Source organism: Maniola hyperantus, chromosome 3 (genome assembly GCF_902806685.2).
Source record: "Maniola hyperantus chromosome 3, iAphHyp1.2, whole genome shotgun sequence".
NCBI lineage: Eukaryota > Metazoa > Arthropoda > Insecta > Lepidoptera > Nymphalidae > Maniola > Maniola hyperantus.
The window spans coordinates 9,068,193-9,095,604 of record NC_048538.1 but is presented as its reverse complement, the minus strand read 5'-3'; the positions used below and the strand labels follow the sequence as shown (position 1 = coordinate 9,095,604).

General features: G+C 37.7%; 4 protein-coding genes across 8 annotated transcripts in view; 2 read left to right on the top strand and 2 right to left on the bottom strand.

Moving 5' to 3' along the window:
• Window positions 1-367: 367 nt before the first annotated feature.
• Window positions 368-17,089, bottom strand: LOC117996300 (lanC-like protein 2). 3 transcript variants are annotated; one of them, XM_069508783.1, is made up of 9 exons: window positions 11,183-11,450; window positions 10,288-10,496; window positions 9,641-9,826; window positions 9,146-9,303; window positions 8,317-8,461; window positions 7,809-7,949; window positions 3,739-3,924; window positions 1,465-1,611; window positions 368-647 (listed from the first exon to the last, which is right to left on the bottom strand). In XM_069508783.1, exons 2-9 carry the CDS (start codon window positions 10,372-10,374, stop codon window positions 465-467), a joined length of 1,233 nt encoding a protein of 410 aa, XP_069364884.1. In that variant the 5' UTR covers window positions 10,375-10,496; window positions 11,183-11,450; the 3' UTR covers window positions 368-464. The 3 variants fall into 3 exon arrangements, 2 of the variants coding, with proteins under 2 accessions (XP_069364884.1, XP_034840238.1); XM_034984347.2 differs by lacking the exon at window positions 11,183-11,450 and having other exon boundaries at window positions 10,288-11,074; XR_011238445.1 differs by lacking the exons at window positions 368-647; window positions 1,465-1,611; window positions 3,739-3,924; ... (2 more) ...; window positions 9,146-9,303; window positions 10,288-10,496 and having other exon boundaries at window positions 9,755-9,826; window positions 11,183-17,089.
• Window positions 16,905-24,906, top strand: LOC117996303 (uncharacterized). 3 transcript variants are annotated; one of them, XM_069508799.1, is made up of 6 exons: window positions 16,905-17,046; window positions 19,719-19,953; window positions 20,036-20,195; window positions 20,322-20,432; window positions 22,122-22,280; window positions 24,179-24,906. In XM_069508799.1, exons 2-6 carry the CDS (start codon window positions 19,720-19,722, stop codon window positions 24,379-24,381), a joined length of 867 nt encoding a protein of 288 aa, XP_069364900.1. In that variant the 5' UTR covers window positions 16,905-17,046; window position 19,719; the 3' UTR covers window positions 24,382-24,906. The 3 variants fall into 3 exon arrangements, with proteins under 3 accessions (XP_069364900.1, XP_069364895.1, XP_069364892.1); XM_069508794.1 differs by lacking the exon at window positions 16,905-17,046 and adding an exon at window positions 19,308-19,331; XM_069508791.1 differs by lacking the exon at window positions 16,905-17,046 and adding an exon at window positions 19,343-19,625.
• The window catches only part of mrj (DnaJ heat shock protein family (Hsp40) member B6 mrj), a 52,888-nt gene continuing 42,579 nt past the window's right edge, over window positions 17,104-27,412 (top strand). Inside the window, exon 1 of the mRNA XM_069508832.1 lies at window positions 17,104-19,274. The gene's annotated coding sequence lies outside the window, so the exon portion shown is untranslated. The remainder of the gene's footprint in view (window positions 19,275-27,412) is intronic.
• LOC117996313 (lys-63-specific deubiquitinase BRCC36-like) lies at window positions 24,401-27,412 on the bottom strand. The gene is made up of 6 exons (XM_034984366.2): window positions 27,082-27,412; window positions 26,326-26,536; window positions 25,717-25,814; window positions 25,430-25,540; window positions 25,145-25,291; window positions 24,401-24,612 (listed from the first exon to the last, which is right to left on the bottom strand). Exons 1-6 carry the CDS (start codon window positions 27,181-27,183, stop codon window positions 24,490-24,492), a joined length of 792 nt encoding a protein of 263 aa, XP_034840257.1. The 5' UTR covers window positions 27,184-27,412; the 3' UTR covers window positions 24,401-24,489.

Sequence of the window (27,412 nt, the reverse complement as noted above, 5' to 3'; positions counted from 1 at the left end):
AAAGATTTATTCCGTTCTGTTGGACTGTTAGTTCGATTGATCGAACAATCCGTGAAAAAGTCCGTTCTGTTCGAGTACTCGGTATAACAGATCGGAGATTAATATTTTATTCTGTTCTGTGTGCAGCCTATACGTCGTTAGTGCGATTGTCGAAAAATTCGGGGAAAAATACCTACAGTCCGCAACTAATTATTATGTGCCAAGTATTCTGATAGTCCGAGCAGTCTACGAATCGGAATTTTTTACAGAAACGAAATAAATATTATGCTTCCGATCTGTTAGACCTAGCAGTCAAACAGAACAGACTTAATTTCCGGATTCACCAACCTTCTTAAACTAAGAGGGCAGGTCTAAAAATAATGCTATGTGAACGATAAAGATTTAATGCCTGTACCTAAATTGAAAGCTTAGCTAATTTGATAATTTTCACGAAGTTATTTAAAATACAAAAGTTAGATGCCTTTTTACAAACAAAATGCTGGAAATTTTGCCTGCAAAGGATGCATAATATCTTCGGCCAAGTATATACGTCCTAGTAAACCCTCGAACAATGACGCTGGTCTATCTGGGCGATGCAACTCTGTTCCTGGACGCTCCGCCACACACCACTCCATGAAGCAACAGGCTCTGTATAGGTGCTGTGGATTCTGAAAATTTTACATGATGCCTGGGCGACGCGCCGCGAGCAGAGAGGCCTATTGAAAACGGACCGCAGACGGGTTTGAGGCTTGTCAAGCATACTCTGATAAGCACCAGAGTTTAACCGTCATACATTAACATTTAACACTAGATGATGCCCGCGACTTCGTCCGCATGGATTTAGGTTTTTTAAAATCCTGTGGGGAAAAAGCTACCTATGTCAATTTTTGCGATGCACACACTCTGTACCACAAATTGGTTAAACATATGGACTTTTAAGAATCCCGTGGGAACTCTTTGGGTTACCGGTATAAAAAGTAGCTTATGTCCTTATGAAGAGTAGAAGGGCACCAGAGCGCGTGGTAGATCGCCCATGAGACAGACTAATTAGTGAGGGCTGCGATGGACGTCCCCTTACATAAGTGCACTAGGAAGGCGCCATTGGAGAGGAATGGAGACCCATTGTTAAGCGTGCCACAGCACTGCAGTGACGACCACGCAAGATAGCGCTGTCAAAAGCGAAACGATAAAGAATTTTGTATTAGTGACTAGCTAAGGTGGAGGTGGCAAATCACAGGTGTGCCCAGCCCTTTATAATTTACTAGCTTATTTCGGCGACTTCGTCCGCGTGGACTACACAAATTTCAAACCGCTATTTTACCCCTTTAGGGGTTGAAAAATCCTTTCTTAACGGATGTCTACGTCATAATCTCTTATAACAAATTTGAGCCCGATCCGTCCAGTAGTTACTAGTTAGAGGTGTGCGTTAATAGATCAGTCAGTCAGTCAGCTTTTCCTTTTATATATTTTATAGATTAGATTTACCTTAGTGGCTTGATAAAGTTGCAGAAATGAATATGCATTACCACTCACTCCATGACATATACTATAACCTTTTGTACATATTCCTCTTTGCCAGATCACATCTCCACACTGAATGGCGGTTTCAAGATATTTTTCTTCCAAAAATACCTGAAAAATGTAGTTTTTATGGTTATTAGCGTCCCATACCAAAATGGTAAAACAGGAACTTATGGTACATTTGTAACAGAAATCCTAATAATAAGGCATAAGAACTGCTGTGTACCGCTTCAAACTACACAGAATACATGTCGCCGCCTTGCTACATACACAAACATAGTTCTACACAATCACGCCAACACATTTACGCTCAATGCTGTGCAGACAGAATTGAGCCATAGGGTTAGCGCGTTAAGGTTGCAAATAAATAATAAATAAATAATAAATAATCTTTATTTCACAGACATCAAGGCCCATATTATGTTAGTAACCATCTTAATCTATGTTAGTAACTATATTATAATATAATGTATGTTAGTAAGAAACTTATTCTATGTTAGTTAATATAATTAATAAACTTATTAACTAATGCAGACATCCAGTGCGCCTTGAGAGCGCTGTCCTGTCTGTCTGCTATCACCTTCAGGATAATGTTAGGACTTCTCTCCAACCTACTTTTAATTGAGGCGATCCTTTTCCGTATGATTGCGAAGAAGCCGTCTACACAGTTATCCGCAAACATACCGGACGCGCTACAGTACCGAGGCAGTCCCAACATTATTCTGAAGATGTTATTATACTGGACTCGGAGGGCGTTTATAGATTTTTGGGTATAGTCAACCCACAGACTGCACGTGTAGAAGCTCTGACAAAAGGACTTGAACAAAGTGACCTTAACTTCTTTTGTGCAACGAGCAAATCTGCGAGCTATCATATTCCCTCTAACCGCCAACGCCCTCCGTTCCCTATCAATGTCACAATTATCTTTCATGTCTGCTGTAACCACATGACCCAGGTATGTGAACTTGGGCACCCTAACCAGCTCTGCACCGTACAGTCTCACTGGAGGTACATAGCTGGGAGAAATGCTACCCGCCGCAAAGACCATGAGCATGCTTTTTTTTACATTATATTTAAGTCCATGCTTTTCAGCATAGTCTTCGCACACCCGCAGCAAATCTCTCAGCGCGCAGACCGATGGGCTCAGCAGCACCATATCATCCGCGTAACTGATGTTATTAATCATCTGATTATCAATCGAACATCCCGCATGCATGCTGCTGAGCCCCTCGATCAGCTCATTCACGTACAGGCTGAAAAGCTTCGGTGAGCTCCTCCCACCTTGCCTGACTCCGCATTCCAGCCTATACGTGTCCGAGTATACCCCCGCCCACCTTACCTGGTTATCCTGCCTTGCATACCAGTGCCTAAAGATGCTGATGAGTTCCTGAGGCATGCCAGTGCGTCTGAGCTTGTCCCAGAGTATCGGGTAAGAAACCAGATCAAACGCTTTTGAGAGATCCAAGAAGCAGGCGTACACTGGTGTTTTCCTGCTCGTATAATACTTGACGGTCTCCTTTAGGGTCAACACGGCACTCTCCGTGGAAAGCCCTGCCCTGAACCCAAACTGTGCATCATGTAGGTCTAGGTATTGATCCAGTTTTCTATCCAGGAGTCCGTCAAGTACCTTGGCTGTTATGGTAGCAAATGCGTCGCATCGTTCACTTACCTCCCACATCGTTGCGCATGCGACGTACGCGTACTCAACAGTCAACACGGCGACAAGGTCACACGTACAATACGCGACAGGTTGAAATGGCAATCGGGGAGGGAACCCCCGGCGCTAACCCGGTGCGGGCAAGCGCGTGTGTGCGAGGCGTCCCCCCGCTTCATACCCCGATTGCCATCTCGACCGGTCGCGGACTACACAGCATTTCTAGTGCCTTATTATTGATTTCTGTGTTTATAACCCTTACAGTGAGACTGTATCTGTTACATCTGTTTATTTCAGTAAATACTAATGCAAATATAAGGCTTGGGGATAATGTATAGGCCCGCTCCCGCCCCGCCCACCGCTGTCGCATTGAGGCCACAGCCTTAGACCAATCAGATTATTGTTAGATGACGTGATAATTTTACGTCATCTATCAATTCTCGGCTCTGCTAGATACAGCCTCGGAACCAGCTCAAAATAATGAACTACACCAAATCCAAGTCTAGTTAAGAACATTGACGTCAGTTTAGTTTTTATTAAATCCCATTATTCCAATCCACAAACCAAATTAAAGCCTGAATTACCTGATAAGCTAATAAACACAGAGGCACAAATCCGGGCGCGCCGTGGCACCATTGCACTAATCTATCACCAGAAGCACTTCCTAAGGAGGATGGGTAGTTGCCACCAGAAAATTTTTGATTTAGCAACCAATCCAATGAAGGTTTGATATAATCTCGTACTTCATTCGCATCTATGTATTCACGAGCCTGAAAACACAGCCAAAATTAAATCTAGCTATCAAAAAGCTACCAAAAACCTCACTTGCCTTAGTTATAGGTAGGTATTTATAATAAAACTATTACTCAACGAGTTCTGCATATTATACACTAGCTGATGCCCGCGACTTCGCGTGGATTTACGTTTTTCAAAATCCCGCGGGAACTCTTTTTTTCCGGGATAAAAAGTAGCCTATGTGTTAATCCAGGGTATCTATCTCCATTCCAAATTTTAGCCAAATCCGTCCAGTAGTTTTTGCGTGAAGGAGTTAACATACATACACACACACACACACAGTCGGGATAATGTACATATATATCTTGAAAATTTTAATCCAAGGAAGCAATAATATTGACAAAACCTTGTTTATTTAGTTTTTCGTGTCTATCTTTGCGCGCACGGCGCATAACAATAAAATTACATGAACGGATTTGAATTCAACTTGGCATAAGGTAATGACACCAGTGTTGTACATCACCCCAATAATGGACAAAAAAAGAAAAAAGTTTATAAATTAAGGGTACAAATTTGATTTTAAATTCTGGCAACACTTAAACATAGACTTTGACAGCCCATCTGTCAAAAGGTGACGTATCATTTCCCTCGGCCATTTTGTTTCAAAATGGCGAATGGTTAGTTTCGTGTGCAGTGAGTTGTTCACAAATAATCCAGTTCTATTAAGGAAATCATTAAGGAAGTAAGTGAATACTTTTGTTTATAGACTCTAATAGAGGTGTGGTATAGAAATGAGACATTATTTTATGTGTAGTATGATAAATTGACCAAATAATCCACAGCAATAAGCCAGGACAGTTTTGATTTGTAATGCGAATTTGATGATGTACATTACTGGATTTTTTTTTCAAGCATTTACCAATCATGAACATTGTGTCACAACTACTTTTTTTTGTCTGTTCTAGAATTTGAGCTTTATTGTGCGATGCTCAATTTTCTCTTTCAAAGTAACTACTTTATTTTTATTTTGCTCTACAGAATCCAGTAATGGACATAAAATGTTCATAATTGGAAACTAAAGAATACCCAGTTATAGACATATTATGTTCATTACTGGAATTCTACAGTTCCCAGTGATGGACAGATCAATTTTATTTCAGTTATTTTTTAACCTCCGACGAAAGAAACGAGGGTTGTTATAAGTTTAACATATGTATCTGTGTAGCTGTCTAGAGCATCGTAGCTTATAAACGAATGAACCGATTCTGATGCGGTGTTTTCTGTTTGACAGCTGAAATTATCGAGATGGTAAATGATGATGAAAGGTGAATGATGATGTATGATGGTGGACGGTTGGATGTTATGTTTAATAAAAATCTGTTCAGCCCTTTGAGGATTATTAGCTCTTTTCCTAGTTGATTAAGTTTTTTTTTTAATATCATTGAATGATGAGACGAGCAAGACGTTCACCTGATGTTAAGTGATACGCCTGCCCATGTCAGATGCAGTGCGTCCCATAATTTTGCATTGCAGTATCATACGACACACTGCACTGCACTCATCACCCTGAGACAACAGTTCTTAGGTCTCATTTTGAACAGTAATCACGTCGGCGTACAGCGCCCTTCAAACCGAAACACAGTAATACTGCTTCACGGTAGAATAACGGACACCGCGGTGGTACCTACCCGGACGAACTCCGCAAGAAGAGTCCTACCACCAGTAAAGTAATCTCAGCTATTTTCATCTGCAGCATCATTTAAAGTTTCGAAACACCCAACTCCTCAACAACTTACTCTTGTGTTGTCGTTGGTATTAGAATAGTCCCGATGATTAGATTATTATAGATATATGATGATCAGGGCTTGATGATGGAGCAGGAAAGAGAAATTAGGATGGGTTGGGGGTATGGCGTCTGGGTTATATTTAAACCTTTTAATTTTGTATTTTATCTTTATAGAATGGCACCAAAGAAAAATTACACCCCCGAGCAAATGGGGAACGCCATAGAAGCGGTTAGGAAGGGGGAAAAATTGCTAAAGCTGCTGAAAGATTTGGGGTGCCAAGAGTAACATTACACAATAAAATAACAGGAAGAAGTCCGCTTGAGTGTTCCATGGGTCCAGCCACGTATTTATCTAAAGATGAAGAACGTGTATTAAGAATTGTGGGTTGAACTAATGAGTGAAAAGCATATTCCGATAACCAAAGATGAGCTGCTTGACAGCGTTCAAAGAATAATTTCGGAAAAACGCCAAGTAACACCTTTTGTCAACAATCGCCCAGGAAAGAAGTGGTATAGTCTGTTTTTAAAGCGACATCCTATAATTTCTGAAAGAACTTCTCAAAACTTAACTACAGCGAGAGACAATGTAACAGAACAAGACATAGAAATATGGTTTAAAGAAATCGATGATTATTTACAGGAAAAAGATTTAAAGTCGGTGCTTGAAGAGCCTGATAGAATATTTAATACAGATGAGAGTGCATTTTACTTGTCGCCTAAACCAGGAAAAGTACTTGCTAGACGAGGTGATAAACATGTATACAGCTCTTCAGGGGACGAAAAAGATAATCTCACAGTTTTAATTACTGCGAATGCTGCAGGGACTTTGGCTCCTCCCATGGTTGTTTATAATTACGAGAGAATCCCAGCAGCTGTATCGAGTAAATGTCCAGATAATTTTGGGATTGGCAGGTCTCAAACCGGATGGATGTGCGGGGCCACATTTTATGAGTTCATTACCAACATATTTCACCCATGGCTTATAGAACAAAACATAAAAAAACCCATTTTATTTTTCCTAGATGGACACAGGTCTCATTTAACGCTGCATCTTTCTGATTTTTGTGCTGAAAATGGGATCGAACTAATGAAAATGAATACTTTTCTGACTAATTAGTTTTTAGTTAATAAATATGAAAGAATCATACTCATAACTCAGTTCTTCATTTTTACCATTGCATCCTCCACCATGCTGGCTTCATAAATATAAAAACAAGTTGGTACCTATCTGTCCATCCATTGTCCATTAATTGGATGTCCATAACTGGATTTTGTTAATTAATGGGCGTCCATTACTAGATCTTGTTCATTATTGGGTGTCCATTACTAGATTTTTACTTGTACATCATTGGTTGAATGAATATTTTAAATACAGTTTGAATATTTTAATTATTTTATTTGACCTAGTTATCTTAGCCTAGTTATTATAATTAAATTACATAAAGGAAAACCCAACCTTCATGCTACATTTAGTTCTAACTGTATATGTTTCTTATCTAAGGAGATATATTGAAATATATTTTTTTTTGTCCTTAAACCGTCCATAATTGGTGTCGTTACCTTACCTACTTACTTGATTTAATATAATTTATCAAGTAGAAAAACAGAACTCTTCTGGGATAGGCAATTAATTTTTTCCCCTTTAACTCAATAACTTCGTCAAATCTCAACCGATTTTGATAATTCTCTTTTTCTTATAAAGGTAATGTCGTCCATCTGATGAATAGTTTCGGAGATTGAGGACAGAACTCTTCAATGGCTAACAGTAAATCGCGATTCATGTAATAGCTTATTAAAAAGTAGACTTTTACATATACATAATTATTATAAAACATACATTTTCATATTGTCCATGATAACAGTAACGGGTTCGGGTTCGATTTAGGTAAAAAAATTGTAAATAACTCCAAATAGGGTATTTTACACAAAGCGAGAAAAAATCCAAAAATGTATAGTTAGGTACTAATTATTAGTCAAAAGTGTGGGACTAACTTGTCAAATATAATATGTCCAAATGTTGTTCATTACACTCCTTTCCTCCGTCCGGCCTACAATGCTGACTACGACTTGCCACTGTAGGTCACTTCACAATTTTCTAGTTGACTGCATGACTGTTAAAGAATCAAGACTAACCTGCAGCAGCATATACAAAATCCCAGCTACACCATGTGCTGCTCCTAGATATATTTTTTCATGCCATTGCCACAAAAGTGGACTCTCAGATTTCTTTTGTTGTGCAAACTCTTTCCCAGCCCTCAGGATAGAAGCAATAATCTGTAAATTGAAGCTAACGGTTATTAAACGCTACAGTATGAAGATAGAAGAAAGGCTGCCTGGTGGAGATTGCTCTGAGCAAAAAGACCGCCTTTGCATACAATTGTTTTAGTTTTTAATTTCTTTGTTTCTTGTCTTGTTTAATTCACGTGGGCAATAAAGTATTTATATCTATCTATTGATCTGTAATCATCGCAGAAATAGATCTACAACATCCTATGGCATGTCCATGTTAGGACAAATAACCAACACCCTGCAAGTTGTGTTGAGTGTTGGTAGTGCGTTTCTATTTGTATGCATGAAAAATAGTAATATTTCATTTGACCCAACATGTGTGTGCTGCATCAAAATAGAAGGTTAGAGTTACCTGTACAATATGGTTAGCAGGAATTAGGTCATTTCCATTTCCAGCAACATGTTTGTTAACAAAGAGTACCGCATAAAGGTATCCAGCCTTACCATACAGTAGTTCATCTGGTGAATCATTTAACAGTGAAATGAGTTTTGTTAGTCTAAAATAGGAATAAAAATAAATGTTATCACAATTTTCTTTCTAATTCAAAACTTCATATTATATAATTTTACTTTAACAAATCCATACTAATACTATAAATGCGAAAGTTGTGTGTCTGTCTGCCAGCTTTTCACGGCCCATCCGTTTAACCGATTTTGACGGAATTTGATACAGACAGCTTCTTGCATACCGGGAAGGACCTAGGCTACTTTTGATCCCGGAAAATCAAATATGAGTTTGGTTGGTTGACCTTTTTATAATCCCACACATTGATATTGATTGACTAGATGATTCAAAAGCACCACTAAGTCTATTATATGAATAAATAACTTTTCTTTTCTCTTTGATGAATACTCACTATAATAGTGAATAGCAGTTTTCACAGAAATCTGTAATGATTGATAGAATTGTTACAGAAGTTCTCTACTGAAGTGCTTTCAAACTTATGTTGATGTTAGTTTAAAAAAATTGGCAATCTCAGTGTAAGTAGTGAGTGCATAAAGAACGGGTCGAATTAAGAACTTCCATTTTATTTGAAAGTTAGTTGAAAACAGTTTTAAATCAATGTGACCAAGCAACTACTATAATGAGCTAAGCTGATTCCTAGTTCCATGAGCTACTGCCAAATTTTGACTGAATAACTATTATAATAATTTATTCTATTAAAAAAAATCTATTTCACCTTTGTGCTAAGTTTCCATACTGAGGCAAATTATCTGGGCGTCTATTCCCAAGCTTGTAAGAAATTACAGTAGCTATTGCCAACATACCAGCATCACCACACAAGAAGCTAATGCGTTTTCCTTTGACATTTTTAAGTTCAAGGAATTCTAATGCCTTCTAAAAATTGCAATAGTTTGCATTATATTATATTAAACTCTTTTTAATGTATATCAGCTATATAATATTTTAATATACATTTTTAAATATATATATAAGGAATAGCCATTATGACATAGACATCTGCTAAGAAATAAGATTTGAAAATTCAACCCCTAAGGAAGCTAAAATAGCTGTTTGAAATTTGTGTACTCCACGCAGAACGAAGTTGCAGGCATAAGTTAGTCTACAATATAAGAGATCACTAGGTGTTTTGTTGTAAACTTATATTTACATAGACCAAAGAGAGATACCTACATGCAAATAAAATCAAAATATAAAACTTAAAATACCATACCTTTAAAATATCATCATATCCTTCACTCTTACCTAATGAAGACATCAAATAAAATAATGCCAAGCCAGCAGAACCTGTATAAACTGTCCCGTCATGGTGAAATATATTTTTCACTGGCTTTGCTATTAAGTACGACAACTTTTCACTTTTATAGTTTTGTAATTTTGTATATAGATTTTCCGAAATCTATAAATTAATGGAGCACATTATTATTTTAACTACAAAATCACCGTTATATAAGGTACATGGACATATTAGGTATTGTATTTTTTTTATTTTATTTTATTCAGATACAAGTTAGCCCTTGACTGCAATCTCACCTGGTGGTAAGTGATGATGCCGTCTAAGATGATAGCGGGCTAACCTGGAAGGGGTATGGCAGTTTTTATTAAACCCATACCCCTTTGGTTTCTACACGGCATCGTACCGGAACACTAAATCGCTTGGCGGCACGGCTTTGCCGGTAGGGTGGTAACTAGCCACGGCCGAAGCCTCCCACCAGACCAGACCAGAAATTTAGAAATTATAAAATTCCAAACCCCTGCCAGGAATCGAACCCGGGAGCTCCCACTATTAAGACCACAGCGCTCACCACTGCGCCAGGGAGGTTGTATATTCTAATGTCGATGGTTAATTACTAAACTTACCGCATCTCTTTTTTCGTTGAGGATATTGTAAGCCGAAATGGGCGAAAAATCATCAAATTGATTGTCAAATGACCCATTACCAGTCATCTTTGATACTTTTGGTACTTCATAGTTACCTACTTTCCATATTATTTCAAATACCTACAGATTTCGTTTCAAACCACGTTTCAAACCATCTTCAATCCTCTTTGTTCAAACGAGCTTCAAACCTTCAACCACAGATCACTACAGTCCTTATTCTGAGTATTATACTCTTTGACTATATACTAGTCTAGAGTCGAACCTATATCTAGACTCAAGAGCATAGATATTGGTTCAACCTTCAATGCGAGTTCAAAACTTCAAAGCCTTCAAAACGAATTACGAAGAACCAAAGAAGTTGGAAGTACTACTACGTACTACACCAGAACTCGGAATAAGGACTATTAGAAGTAGCCCTATTGTGTCACTTACTGTTAGAGCGAGACAGCTAAATGCATTTAAGCTCTTATTAGAACGTGACAAAATGATTATGTTTTGTCCTTATCACCGTGGCCACTTTTATTTGTTTGCCAAAATGTATTTGTACGTGAGATTTTGGCAAACAACGTGAAGTGAGGTTATGTTGACTCAAGTATTGTAAATAAATAATTGATTCGTTTTGTTGTTTTTTGTTTTTGAAGTTATTGTGCAATGGTGGGTTTATTTTATTTTATTTTATACAGCAGCATACAATAGACGGAATAACATTTCACAAGTAAGTACCTCTGCTTGAGCGAGAGGGACTGAGGGGATCACGCTAGTTGCATATCTGGACATATCTGTGACGAAGAAGCTACGCTCAATAGATTCGTGATTAGACTGGAAAGTTCCTCAGAATAAGGACTGTTAGAAGTAGCCCTATTGTGACACTTACTGTTAGAGCGAGATAGCTAAATGCATTTAACCTCTTGTTAGAACGTGACAAAATTGTTATGTTTTGTCCTTATCACCGTGGCCACTTCTTCTTCTTCTTCTTCTCTTAATATATGGCTTTTTCCAGTGCCATGTCAGCACAATGCACTTTGCCAGTCTCAAGTAGCTTGAAGGAGACACAGAGGAGATTGGCCGGTAAAAATGTGCAGTTAAAATCTTAAACTGTTTACTGTAATAGAAGGGTTAATTTATTGTTAGTGACATAATATAACAATTACATAAAATATTAGAACTGGAATCACAGAGACAGACACACACACGGAAAGGACAACAGAGAAACATAAATACACAAATTATAGCTTTAGTTTGTTAATTTTAAAAAATTTACATAGATACTTAATATAAGGACTATACACTAACATTAAGACACATTCAACATTTAGAGGACGGGGAATTTTAGGAGGGAGGATATCGTAAAGTTTAAAGGGGAGTTTGGGACTGGAAAAGAGTATGTGGGGGGCTGATCCTTCGTCTAGACCACATTCACACAGGGAGTTGTCACGCACTCTTAATTTTGACAAGTGGACAGGGGTGGAGGCATGACCGATTCGTAGACGGCTTATAGTAGAGGTAACCCAGCGAGCCGATTTTTTATGAAAGAAGAACCAAGGCCGTCGTGGAATGTTAGGTTGGATAGAAGCATAATGCTTACCCTTGATAGAAATCGATTCAGCATATTTTGATTTCCAAGAGCTTTCCAAATCAGTTTTTGCTAGGGAACGGAAATCTTGGGGGTGGTTTATGAAATGCTTCATAGTACCCAGTTCGATCGCAAGTTTAGCGCTAGCGTCGGCAGTCTCATTGCCGGAGATACCGGAGTGGCCCGGGATCCAGGCCAGAGTAACATTTAGGCCTTTCTGTTGGCATGCATATAAAGCCTCTCTGATCCTAAACACAATAGCTACTCTCACCTTACTACGGAAAGGGTTATCCTTAAGAGCTTGTAAGCAGCTTAAGGAGTCAGTCAGTATTAAAGCTTGTCTTATGTTATGGGCTTCAACGAAAAGGACTGCTTCTAAAATGCCAATGGACTCTCCTGTGAATACTGAAGTTTCTGGGGGACACTTGAATTGAATGCTAATTTTGTATTTTGGGATCCAGCATGCTACACCAACGCATCCATTCTGGGATAATTTTGTGGCATCAGTATATATTGTGAGAGAATCAGGCCAGTTGTTTTGTAAAATTTCATTAAATTTATGATTGGCCTCATTTGTATCTTTGTGAATACCTACATTTACAATTGGGAGCTTGCCAGTCAAACTTTTATAGGGGGAAGAAAACAGAGGGAGTCTGGGAGATGAGTCAATTGGATGAGGTAGGGAAGTAAATTTGAGGAAACTTTTTAAAAGAAAGGGTTTATCCTGGTTGGCTCTGATAACACAAGACAGCTGTCGAAGGCTGTCCAATAAAGGGTGTGAGGAAAGCTGCAAAACTTTGCTGATAAAGCGGTCACATAAATACTGGCTTCTTATTTGCACTGGGGGATCAACACATTCAACTTGTAATGTATTGGTTGGGGAAGACTTCATGGCGCCTAGTATTATTCTTAAGCATTTGTATTGAATTTTGTTTAGATTTTCTGTAGCCGCTTTGTTAATAGGATCTAAAGTAAACAGGCCATAGTCTATGTGCCTACGAACTATGGCGATGTACAAAAGTTTTTGGGAATACTGATGGGATCCCCACCACACCCCTGATAGTGCACGGAGTATGTTGATTCCACTTTCACATTTTCGGCTTACATATTGGGCATGAGCTGCACCATTGAGTCTTGAGTCAAGAATCAGACCTAAGAATTTAGCTTTATTTTCAAGCGCAATGTGTTGATCATTGTAAACAATATTGGGGTCTGGAATGATTCTTTTCCGGGTGAAAATGACGGCCTTACACTTATCGGTAGACAGAGACAGACCATGATCGGATAACCATTGGCCTAGATAGTACAAAGCAGAGTTGAGACTTGTTGAAATATTCTCCATGGAAGTTGAGCTAACGTAGAGAGCAATGTCGTCAGCATATTGTAGAATGTTACAGAAATTTACGACAGATAGTTCGAGATCATGAGTGTAAATGCTATAAAGCAGTGGACTGAGGACCGAGCCCTGAGGGAGACCTTTCCAGATGGTTCTGGGGGGAAGAGAAGAAGAAGAAGTTCTCACCAGAATGTTTCTGTGTGAGAGAAGATTGCAAATGATACGCGTAAGTCTCGGCGGGACACTCAGCTGTTGCAACTTGTGCCTGAGCATTGGGAGAAGGACATTATCATATGCCGACGCTACATCCAGGAAAACACCCACTAGGTACTCTCCTTTAGCCAGGGCTGTTCGAATATCTGTCGTAATGATTCCAAGACTATCCATTGTGCCAAGCCCCTTTCTGAAGCCAAATTGGGACCTGGCCAATAAGTCTCTACTTTCCACTATCCATTCCAAACGATTTTTTACCAAATGTTCCATAACTTTAGCCAACGTGGAGGAAAGAGCTATGGGACGGTACGAGTTAGGGTTTAGGGGATCTTTGCCAGGTTTCCGTATTGGGATTATGACTTGAGTCCTCCACGGTTCCGGGATGAATCCTGTTAATAGAAACCTGTTAATCATATCAAGGTAGCAGTATTTAGCCTTATCATTAAGATTTACAAGGAAGGAGTACGGAATACCATCATTTCCTGGGGCAGAATCCTTCAGTCCGGAGAGAACTCCCTGAAGCTCAGCAAAGGTAAACGGGGCATCCATTTCATCGGGTGAGGGTAATGGAGTAAGAGTAGGGAAGCTACTCCCACAGGGAACGTAGGGAGGGGCGAGCTTATCTGCAAAAGCTTCCAACCAAGAGCTTGAATCATTGGATGATGGGTCGTTAGGCGACTGGGAGTTTCTAAATCTTTTAATCTTATTCCAAACAGAAGAAGAAGGGAAGCGAGGGTCTAAGGTTTCACAAAAAGATACCCAGCCAGTTTTTTTCTTCTTAGATGTAAGTCTCCTAGTTTCAGCATTAGTGCGCTGGTATTCCAAAAAATTACTCCGGGACATATTCATCGTGTAGGAAATTTCTGCTTCTTTGCGTTGTTTGATCATATTTGTACATTCATCGTCCCACCATGGGGGTGATGAGTAGAAATCTCGTTCAGTTTTTTTGATAGGAAAATGGAGGTCAGCTGATGATTTTAAAATTTTGAGAAAGTTCTCATAGTAAAGTTGACAGTCTCCATCGTCCTCCAGACATGGGAGGGCGTCAATAAGCCTGTCAACAGTATCAGCAAATACAGGCCATTGAGCTTTAGAGAGCTTATGTTTAAGGAGATGGTTAGGATTTATGACTGGTATGGACCTGCGGGTCAAAGAAAGAAGGACAGGGAAGTGATCACTGCCATGAGTACTTGGGAGGGTTTCCCAGGAGATAAGTGAAGCTAGGGAGGGAGAGCAAAGAGATACATCTATGGCAGATTTTGGGTTTTGATCTGGGTATACTCTTCTTGTCGGAGAACCGGTGTTGAGAATACAGACATTAAGCTCATCAAAGATTTCCAACAAGAGAATAGCAAACCCATCACATGAATGAGATCCCCAAGCTGTGTGATGAGAATTAAAGTCTCCCATCACTACAACAGGAGAGGGAAGAGCTGCAATGATAGATTTAAGTTCTGAAATAAGTGAAGAGTGGGGATGTGGGATATATAAGGAAAGAAAGGAAATGTCAAGGACTCTCGCAGCTACAGCATTAATCTGCTGACTGTGAGGGGGAAGGGTTATGGAAGAGTAGACGAGGGAGCGCCGGATAAGTATGGCACTTCCTGCATACCCATCATCCCTGTCATCCCTAAGACAAGCAAAACCTGAAACCCTAAAGTGGGAACCTGGCCTTAGCCATGACTCAGAGATGGCAAGAATAACAGGTTTGTATTCATTTATTAAAAGAACTAATTCGTGTTTTCTACTGCGCAGGCTTTTACAGTTCCATTGCATTATTTTCACTAAGTCCGTTTTGTAGGAGAGAAACGATTTTGAATAAAATTTGGGCTGCGTTGGTCGGTGATGTTTGATTATTGAAATTTTCTATGATATTTACTAAAGATTTAGTTAGGATGGAGATTAGGTTATCATTGTCACTGGTGTTATGGGTAAAACCCTGATCATTATTATTTATGGCAGAACCATTATTGACGGAGGAGGAGGGGGTACCAATGATATTTTGGTGAGCTCGCCTGTCGTATCCCTTTGCTACGGGTGCTCTGGGACGAGGACTGCGGGTAATGGTTTCCCGGTAGGATCTAGGAGGGGTAGTATAGTGCTGGGAGGGGGTTTTAGGACTAGGCCTGGGAGTATATGTAGGAGGGGCAAACATTTGCTTCGTCATTTCAGCATAGGATGGTCTACTAGGGGGAAAACGGGCTGAGGCTTCACTGTAGGAAATGTTGTCTTGGGACATGGCCTTTTTGATAGCTTGTTGTCTATTATGTTCTGGGCAGCTTTTATCTGTGGCTAGATGCTTACCCGTGCAGAGTACACACAATGCATAGTCAGTCAGAGTGGTTTCACAAGAATCACCAGTATGTGGTTGTGTGCATTTAAAGCACCTAGGCTTGGAGCGGCACTGGGTCTTTATAGGTCCAAACCGACAGCAGTTCAGGCACTGTATTGTAGGGAATATGTAGGTTTCTACTGGGAGTGATGTGTGATAGGAATACACTTTCGCAGGAAGCGTCTGCCCCCTGAAAGTCACAACAACCGACTGGGTCGGGATCCAGGCCACTACGCCATCTACAACTTGTTTTCGGTTCAGTCGTCTTGCCTTAAGAACTTCCCCACAACCAGAGGGGAGCTCGAGGGATTCAACGAATTCGTCGAGGTGCCAGTCCACTGGTACACCTCGAACCATTCCCATTCGAGTGACGTTGAATGTCGGGATATAAGCTTTAAATTCTGCTGCTTCAATTACTGGGTTGGTGAGAAAACTATTCGCAGCTTCTGCACATGAGAACTCTACAGAGACTTTATTGCGGCCGACGCTTTTCACTCCATCGTTAACGATGGATCGGATCTTGTTTTTAAATAAAAATTGACCAAATTTAATTGCCCTGAGCGCGGTGCCAGCCGAGGGATCAGCTACAGCTCGGGAAACGTAGACAATAAAGGGGCCTGAGTCTGTTTCTAGGTACTGCGAGGGCGCTTCGGAAAGTGACGGGTGGGTATAAATAGATTGAACCGAGGGGTTTGCGGTTGCGGGATCGGGAATAGGTTTCTTTGCTGCAGGTGTGGGACTTTCATCGGATGGTCGTTTACGGCCCGCTTGGGGGACCGATGTTGGGGGCAGCGGGGTAGTTTGTACTTCTACATATTCCCCTGGGGCAGGGGGAACGTGGAGAGGGTCGTCGTGCATGTTTCCACAGCCTGGAAGCTTCTTGGGACGATCACAAAACAAATATGCTTACCAACACCAACTATTACACTAAAAAAGCACAAAAACTACACCAAAACTCTCACTAACACGTGCGTCCGTCAACGCTACGGGCAAAGTCCGTGGCCACTTCTTATTTGTTTGTCAAAATGTTGTACGTGAGTATTTGACAAACAACGTGAATTGTAGAAGAATTGACCATGGAATGACATTTCACAAGTAAGAAAATCTGCTTTAGCGAGAGGGACTGAGGGGGCCACGCTAGTTGCAAATCTAGACATATCTGTGGGAAAGTTTACATTTCACCATAATATATTTAACAACTATTGGCAGCACTGTAAAAACCACGAATACTTTTTTTACTCCTCAGATTGTCTGAATCTGTCTGAATGGTTTTACTCCAAAGAGGTAAAAGTTTCATCGTTTCGTTTATGACAGTTTTTGACTTGCGTTTGACGTTGATTACACTAGCGGCACGCTATGATGGCCGGTTTGACACATTACAATAGTGATGTGGAATGTCAATTTATTCTCGAACAAAAAACAATTAAGTTTTGTTTTTGTACCTGATTAAATAGGTTTAATAAAACAAAAATGTATATGTTTATTTAATTTATTTGAACGAACTGAATATTTGAACGAAAATGAATATACATACTTTATATGCACACAAGAAACATATGAATACAAAAGATACCGAAAAAGGTGCCACAAAAGGCCATAATTAATCAGATTCGTCCATACTACTATTTTCACTGTCGTCACTGCTATCATCACATACATTAATAATTATATGTTCGTTTTCTATAATATTATCTATTTTCACATCTCTTTCATAATCTTCCCTTATTAATTTAACAGTTCTATTCACAACCTTTTCCCAGTCTCCTTTAGTCACATGTTCACAAGCTTCTTCTAATAATTTTAGCATTTTTTTTGTGGTAAATGGGGGTTCTGTATTGTGTCTTGCAGCATATCCCTTAATTTGAGCCCACACCAACTCAATCGCATTATACTCACAATGGTAAGGCGGTAACCGTATAACTCTGTGCCCATGTTCTAATGCTATTTCGTCAATGACGTATCGGATCTTGGTTGGTTTGTTTTCTTTTAAAAGACGTACTAATTCCGCTTTTAACATATTCATGTTTGCATCTACGCCATTTTTACGAAGCCATGCGACGATATCAGCTTTCTTTTGGGATTGGGCAGGTGGCTTGTCAATTTGCATCGAGTGGTATGGGGCGTTGTCCATAATTATAATAGATGGTTCAGGGAGGCTACACAACATTGAGGTAAACCATTCAGTAAACTTTTCTCCATTCATGTCTTCATGATAGTCTCCAGTGGTTTTTGACGCAAAAGCCATGAGAGAACCTTCGACAAACCCGTTGATGGTTCCGGCGTGACAAATTATAAGTCGCGATCCTTTTCCTACAGGAACTTTGGAAGTAGATGCTGCTGTGTCATCGTTCCAAGAACGGCCTACAGTATGGTTAGCATTAAGCCATGTTTCATCCAAGAACACAACATTTTGCCAATTTTTGATTTCTTTCACTTGCCGTAAAAAAGTATACCTTGCCATCGCTATATCAAATCTTTCCATCAATATTTTGCGTTTGTTACATTTTTTGTATCGAAATCCAATGGTCTTCAAAATCTTCGTTAAAGAACTTTCCCCACCGAAGAATAATCCAGCTTCCTTCAGTGAATGCACCAACTTTTTTCTTGTTGGATACTCCTTCTGTAAATAGTAGCCGTAAACATGTCTTCGGATAGCATCGGCATCAAAGCTATCGATGCCTACGACTGGTTTTGCTCGTTTTCTCTTTTTTGGTGTGTGAAGTTTATTTTCTTCTGTGCCAGTCTCGCCATATTTTTTTTTAGTTATCCGTCTAACAGTTCGTTGTCCAATATTAAGCGCATCAGCTACGCGTTCAACCACTGACGTTATAGGTAAAATTGGCCCTCCATTTTGAGCTTCACGATCGAAATAGTTACGAAGGCGTATTAGGAACTCACGTGTCTGACTATTTAGAACAGTTCTCTGCGTACGTTCGGTCATATCGACGAAATCCACAACAAAGGGCTTGAACAGAGTCCAAATTAACGAGCAAGGGTCAACAGTAATGCAGTATCAATATTTGAAATCCAAAGCCAGGTCAAAACTATATCACAATCGCATTGCACTGACAGTTTATACTTTTCGAAGCAACGTCAATTCGAAACTGCTTTGTTTTGCATTGAGCATTGACGCGAGTTTGCCGGAGGTAGTAGTTGTGCTAGCCAGCGATCCTATGTGACGATCGTATTAGATTCCATTTTTAAAAATTTATTGATATTTTTTTGCGATTTCAGAGGTTTGTCCACATAGTGAAAATTGTTCATATTCACAAGTACATTCACCCCTTAAATGGTGCAAACTGATTTTTCTACACTTGTATACATTTAAGAAATCAATTTAATAAATAAATTTTGAGTCCTAAACCTAAAACTACATTCGATAAAATTTATGAATCTCTGCACATCACTATCGTCAATAAAGTAATACAATTATTTCCTTCAAAGTCGTTATCAATTAATACGGAACTTCATGAGCGGACAAACGTCAAACCGGCCATCATAGCGTGCCGCTAGTTTAGATAAAGAGCTTAATTATTCGTAAAAATATTCATAAAAATTTATTAATATAGGTACTTTTTAAAATAACAATAATTATTAAAAAAACATTAACAACATAAAAATTGTATGTTCTTTGTATGTTGATAGTAAAATAAATCAACTGGACAAAATAATATAAATATGAACAAAATGTTTTCTTCTATAAAATCGTTTTTTATATGGAAATCGCCGAAAAGTATTGAAATCAAACAAAATACATCGTCATTGTTACTTATGATTTCTTTAAGTATTCTCGAGGATGTTTTACTTTGGAAAAAAATGTGGTTGTCTTTGTTATTCTTTGTATGTTTTAATATTATTTTTATGTAAGTAGTTATTAGGAACTGTTACAGGAGTCTGTAAATTAAATTAATAGGTAAGTACTAGTTTTCTTTCATCCAGTATGTTTCTTTTTATAGGATGTGCTGGTATCGACAATTGAATGTGTTACAAGTTGTTATCGGATTTTCAATTATAATTGTGTGTATTGATGCATTTGAAACTTGGTTGAAGTCTAAGCATCGTACTACATGTCTGAAACGCTTAGCTTCACATGACAATGAAAAAATTAAGGCAGCTGTGTCCAAAATAAACAAATGGATTAGAAGACAATGGATAGGTTTTGCTTATTTACGTAATAATAATCATACCAAAGTAAGTCTGTATATGAAGCTTATTATTGAAAGTTATTTAGAGTTATCATTTTACACTTCATCAAGTTCAACCATTGTTTCAGGCATTTTTGCTTCTCCAAATAATAATGAGTTTGATTTTCTTCATTGGAAGGTATACTAGTGGATATACATTATTATATTTGTCATTTACAATATTATTTTTCTCATATAAATTAATTCCTCCACTAATAAAGGTCTATAAAAGAGTTCAACAAAATGCAGGTAAGTTAAAAATGAAATTAACAGATTTTTTTGTATTATTATTTAATTTTTTGCATTACAGACTTATCTAAGTAAAAAAAATTTGAATCTATGACCATAGCAATAAAATGAATAATTCATTTGTAGAATCTGAATTTGAATTGGAGGGCCTCATACCAGATGCATCTGATGTAAATTTAGATCTATTGACTATTGAGCCGGATCAGCAGCCATTGTCAGATGACAGACAAAGTTTGGGTAAATGTTTTGCATACTCGTTTATTTATTACTAGACGACCCCTGTGGCTTGGTCTTGGTCTTTCTTGAGCTCTTGGATTTTCCAGGATAAAAATATGTCCATCTCCAGGGTGTAAGTTACCTGTATGTCAAATTTTGTCCAAATCTAATATATCTTCACACTGATTTCGCATCAGTACCCTTATTATAAATGCGAAAGTGTGTTTGTTTGTTTATTGGTTTGTCCTTCAATCACGTCGCAACGTTGCTATGGATTGACGTGATTTTTTGCATGGGTATAGATAAAGACCTGGAGAGTGATATAGGCTTTTTATCCCGAAAAATCAGAGTTCCCACAGGATTTTTAAAAAACATAATGCCACTTGGACAAAGTCGCGGGCATCAGCTAGTTTATAATATTAGCATGGACACAAATAATACTATGGATTAATTAGCTGAAACTTGAAACTTAGTCCATGTGGATTTAGGCTCTGAAAATCAAATGGATTTTTAGAGTTTGCCTTACCTCAAAGGGAAAAAGGACCCTTTTAGGATCACTTTGTTGTCTGTCTGTTGTGTCTGTCAAGAAAACTTATACGGTGAGTATTTCCCATTGATCTAGACTCATGAAATTTGGCAGGTAGGTAGGTCTTATAGCACAAGTAAAAGAATAAATCCGAAAACCGTAAATTTGTGGTTATATCACAAAAAAAATTTAAATGTTCAAATGTGTTCATGAACAAATAATTAGTATTTTCAAAGTAAGATAACCATATCAAATGGGGTATCATATGAAAGAGCTTTACCTGTGCATTCTAAAACAGATTTTTATTTATTTTTATGCGTAATAGTTTTTGATTTATCATGCAAAATGTCAAAAAAAGTAGTACACAGGTGTAGTGCACTTGGCCGGTTTTTCCGGGTAAAAAGTATCCTATGTCTGTCATTGCCAAATTTCATTAAGATCTACAGCAGTTGACCTGTGATAAGGTAATAGACACATTCAAATTTGTGATATTAGTACATTTTGATAGGATGTTTTGAAAATTATCATATGTATTTTTCATCCGTGAGCTGGTTTAACAGAGAGTTAAATTTTATATGAAAGTCAAGAATTTGGACTTTTGGTTAAAAATGAAGAAATAAGTGTTTCAAGGGTTTTAGGAATTTCACCTCCTCACTTTTTTTTAAAATTCCACCCGAGCAAAGCTGCAGTTTGATTAGCTAGTATTATAGAAAATAAAGTGACAAATAAAAACCATCATCATGGACAACCCATTGCCGGTCCACTACTGAATCTCTACTGGTCTCTTCTCAGAATGACAATTTTGGCCATAGTCTGGCACGCTGGCCAAGTGCAGATTAGCAGACTTCACACACCTTTGAGAACATTATGGAGAACTCTCAGACATGCAGGTTTTCTCACAAATATTTCCCTCACTGTTAAAGCAAGTGATATTTAATTAAAATGCACATATGTAAGGACGGAGGCGCAATTTTTAACCACAAGGGGGCTATCACAGCTATGAATAATGGTGGATAATTAATACATGGGACCATTGGCAATATAAAACAGAATAAATTAACTTGTCCCATAGAATTGATGTTATGTAGCAAAATATTACAGGATCTGCAAAACAGCTCCTGTAATATTTTGCTGTTGTGACAAGGGCTTTTTGCCCATTTCTTAGTTATTTTATATCATTTTAGATTATTGGAAACCAGAAGAAATGGCATTAGAAGATGTCAGTGATAGTTCAGATAATAGTAGTTCTCTAGCTAGAAGTTTATCTATAGAGAAAATGGAAACACTTACAAAAGATGTAGAAGTTACAGATTCTAGTGAAGATGAATATATTCCACAAGCAGGTAAGCAAAAATAGTGTGCATAATGCAAAAGCCTTCCATATTATGTATATAATATTATTAGATGATGCCCACGTCTGCATGGATTTTAGGTTTTTTTAAAACTCCCGTGGGGACTTTAATCCTTTTTTAATATACTCTTTATTTGTACCACCACAAGAAGGATTACAATAAAGGTATGATTCGGAACCACGCTGCACGCAGCTGCGCTGCCGCAACAGTGCTGTCACAGTCCTGTCGCGGCACTACTGGTCCCCATACAATCTCTATAAGCTTATATGACATTACATTCCGAGCTAGGCAGCAATGTCGCGGCAGCAATGTAGCGGAACATTGCGGCCTAGCACTACCCATATAAAATTTGCGAGGAAACATGCATGCCTGAGAGTTCTCCATAATGTTCTCTAAGGTGCTGCCAATCTGCATTTGGTCAGTGTGGTGGACTATGGCCTAAATCCATTGTCATGATGATGATGATTTTTAGGGTTCCGTACCTCAAAAGGAAAAACGGAACCCTTATAGGATCACTTTGTTGTCTGTCTGTCTGTCAAGAAACCTACAGGGTACTTCCTGTTGACCTAGAATCATGAAATTTGGCAGGAAGGTGGTTCTTATAGCTGGCATTAGGGGAAAAATCTGAAAACCGTGAATTTGTGGTTACATCAAAAAAAAATTAATTTGTGGTCATAAACTAATAATTAGTACTTTCAATTTTCGAAGTAAGATAACTATATCAAGTGGGGTATCATATGAAAGGTCTTCACCTGTGCATTCTAAAACTGATTTTAATTTGTTTTTATGCATCATAGTTTTTGAGTAATCATGCAAAATGTCGAAAAAATACGACTGAATTACGGAACCCTCATTGCGCGAGCCTGACTCGCACTTGGCCGGTTTTATTTTATTACTTGTTTGCACTTTCTTTATTTTCTAGACTATGCTATAGATATAGCGTATAACCATCGATATAAATGGCAAGATATGCCCAAGCGAACAAAATTTTTCATGGTTTTGGAACCAAATAAATCAGCGCCACCTCTTAGATACTAATGAACGACCCGTTTGACATCCAGACGTCACTGAAGTTGCATTGGTGCTAAATAAACATTTTAGAACCAATGAGTCTGTGCTATTTTGCTTGTCCAATGACTCTGTCCTTACGAAGTAATATATAAGTCAATGCATATAACTGAGTAGGCTTGCAGTGTGGGTCGGGTGACAGTTGTCACAAGTTAATGAATGACTGAGCTCTCGCATCACGTTATCACACCCCTCTCGCACCGCTTCACTACTGCAGGAACCTACTCAGTTGTGCATTTTGCCTGTAGTTAACACACCGCAACCTCGAGTGGAATTGACGTGAATTTTTGCATGGATATAGTTAAAGACTTGGAGAGTGACATAGGCTACTTTTTATTCTGGAAAATCAAAGAACACCCACGGTACTTTTGAAATTACAAATTCACGCAAAGTTGCGGGCATCGTCTAGTATATTATATTGTAATACAGGGTGTAACCAGAACGCTAGCAAAAACTTAGCGTTATTGTTATAACTACCTAAACACAATCCAATACCAATAACCATTTGCCACGTTTTGTACTTTTAGTGATTTAGTATTTTTCAAACCCGCAATGTATAGCGTGCAAAACTTGGGCCAATGCCCCGCCTACAACGCGGCATTGACTCCGAGTGACCTACTTTCCCAACGTCCGTTGACTTCTAGTGTCAGTCCGATGTTTTATTTGCAATCTATCGTAAACTTTTAGAAACCTATAGGATTTTTAATAGCTTCTTTTTTTGTGGTATCATATCAGTAATCATCAGTACTATCACCTACCTGTCTTTGTTTTTGCCAGCGATCTGGTTACATCCTGTATTTTAATCTTTTAATTGATTTTAGAACAGCAACCTGAACAGTATCAGTCTTCTTTAGTGGTGCAACCATTGGGCACATGGAGCAATGCTGCCTTCAGTGTGCTGTCAAACATCAGAGGAGCAGTTGTAAATATGGTATACACTCCCCTAGACGAAAAGAAGAGGAGGAGAATGTCAAGTGTAGATTCATCAGATGGTTTTGAAATGATTGACAAAAATGAGTTGTAGTTGTTTAAAAAAAAACCAATACTTTAAACATATTAAACAATTTGATTTTATTGCAACAAACCAGTAATTACAATGTTAGCTGACATATCATTGTACTTAATCTATACATTACAAGACATAATTATTCTCTAACCTAGACATCAACTCCTGATGTTGCTTTTTTAGTGCCCTTAGACGGATGCTGTTTAATGAATTTCTTGCAACCAGTGCTTCTAACATGGGACGAGAAACCTAGGCAAATTAAAGAAAGCTTTTAAAAAGTATTGTAATTACAGGGAAAAACTGATAATAACGAAATAAAATTTCATCATTTAATTATCAGTTTCAGGAAACTGACAAAATAATTGTAAAAATTCAGAAAATATAAGATGAAGTTATTGTGGTCTGGATACTTATAGTGATCTTCAAAATGGTTTTTAATTTTTTAAGTTACTTTATGTTAAATATATTATCGTATTATCACCTGAAATTTCAATTTCAATTGTCTGATATTCTTTGAAAATAAAAATATTTATCACCACTTTATTTCGATTTTTTGATACATCTGTACTGTAAACTAAATACCTGGTAGGTAGTTGGCTTAACAGTTGAGGAACAATGAAAATCTATTTGGAATTTATTGAAATGGAGGGAATTAAAAATCTTTGTTAACATAATATTTACAGTAAGTATAGCAATAGGTATTATTTTAAAGAAAAAGCAAAAAGTCAGTTGTCTTATTAAATAACAGTACATTAATGTTACTATTTATATTATTATTTACCTTTTCAACTATATGTCCAATTGCAATAGTCCTGACAGCGGAATTGTGTTGTTTGTTAATAATATCATCAGTTTCAATTTCCCCAGCTTCATTTTTAAATGCTTCATCTTCCTCTTCCTTTAATATAGCCGGTAGCTGTGTCAAAATCTGTTTGACAATAAACATATTATTAAACTTTCAATCTCGATTATTATGTAGGTATAGGACTTTGCTGTCGCATTCAAACATATAACTTTAACAACATTAGTTGCTATAATGTCATGCTTGTGAAAATTACAAACTTACCTGAAAATTAGTAGTGGTAAGGGAGTCATTGTTATTTGTTATCTCTAACTCTATTTCTCTTCTACTCTGAGTTGGACCTTCATTGATAGATTGAAAACAAGTTATTTGTATCTAAAAATAATAATTTTTTTATTAAAATTAAAAATTCTTGTGTCAAATCCTAATTCAGTATGTTGTAGTTTTTTTAAGTGGATCTTTGTTATTTTTTAAACCATTTAGTGATATTTGATCTTTTCCTTTTGTTTGTTATGTAGTATGATGTTTGAATGTATCATAAAAAGTCTTACAGAAGGTGCCTTTGCTGGTTGATCAGTAAGGAATACAGCAAATATTATTCCAACAAAGCTTGAGTCCATTCTTTGGTACATAGACTGTGTAGCAAGATCTGTAACAAAAATGCTTTATTTAAGTTTCCCAACTGCCCAGCTTATTAGAATTATTACAAATACCAAACACAATGTACCTACTTAGAAGTTCATACAAATTATATTCTACAGGTTTACAGCTTGACTGATGGCTTGTGGGGAAGCGGGTTGTGGGAGGATGACATGACAGCAACATTCAATTCTTGATATTTACATCAACTGTGATACAATAATACAGAAACTTATAACTTTTTTCTTTGATCAAAATAGATGACCTAAACTAACTATTGATTATACTTAATAACGTAACTTCAATCACACAATAGAAGTTTCTTCAATGATGCTGACGTTGGGTGCATATGAGTCACTTAACAATATGTCCACAAGTGCATCATGAGGGTGACAATTGGGCAGCACCTCCAGCATGAGCTAAATAGTTGAGGTGTGCTCATTCAAGTCTCCTAAGCTCATAACTTAATTTTTTGCATGCTCCGTTCACCAAGCATGGACAGTTTCAATTATTTCACTTACCAACATGTGAGGGCCATACTGTAATGTGTGGATGGGAATGGTACCAACCCACAACTCTAAGTGGCCGTCCTACTTCTGCCACTAACTCTTCAGCTCTTAGTGTAGCCTGCACTAGCTGTTCTTCAGATATTTCAACCCTGTCCGGTTTTTTGTCCAGTCGCCGCAATATAACAGAGGATACTATTGATACTAAAGTATTGTTATTATGCACCTGAAAGTTTAAACATTTATAAAACTAGCTATCTAATTTTTATCATACAAAAGTAGCTAATTCTGTTGTACACAATCTCTAAGCTAAACTAAAATGAGTTTAAATGTATTGCTATCTTTTTCATAATGCTCTTTGCATAAAAAGATAGGTAGCTTACTAGATTTAAACCTGTCAATAGTTAGAGATGTGCAACAGAGTTAGCTACAGGTTTCCCTTTTATTTAGGATTAGTTTAATGATAGCATAGTGGGTAAGACTCTTGGTCTTCTATTCTGGGGTTCTGGAAATAATTAATTAATATCACTTTCTGTAAAAATGAAGGAAAACATTGTGATGAGCCTGCACCGCATGCCTGGGAGTTCTCCATGTTCTCAAAAGTGTGTAAAGTCAGCCAATCTGCACTTAGCCAGCGTGGTGGAATATGGCCTAAATCCTTCAGTTGTAGGCCAACCATGGATTCAGAATATTATTATAATAAACTTATTGACAAAGGTCCTGCCTTTAAGAATGATAAGTTTACGTTTTTCTAAACAGAAAATACCATACCTCTCCAATCAACAATCCCATTATTTCTTCTTTTTCAGTCGAAAGGGCATGTTGAACACAAACAAGGGTCACATCTGTAGACAGTAATACTTTTTGTAACATTTTGCTGATTACAATAATTTAACAATAAAGTATATCTGCCGTTTAGCTACACTTTCTTTCGTTCTTGATTGATTAGTAGTCAATATTTGTATTAACCAATCAACAATATTTGTATTAAACGTTTTTTATGTGAAAACAAGTAAATAACTCATGAGAAATACAATTACGCCATTAATTCTCAAAGCTTGTTTTGCAACTTCTTGTATGTAAGTTGTATGTATTCTTAAAA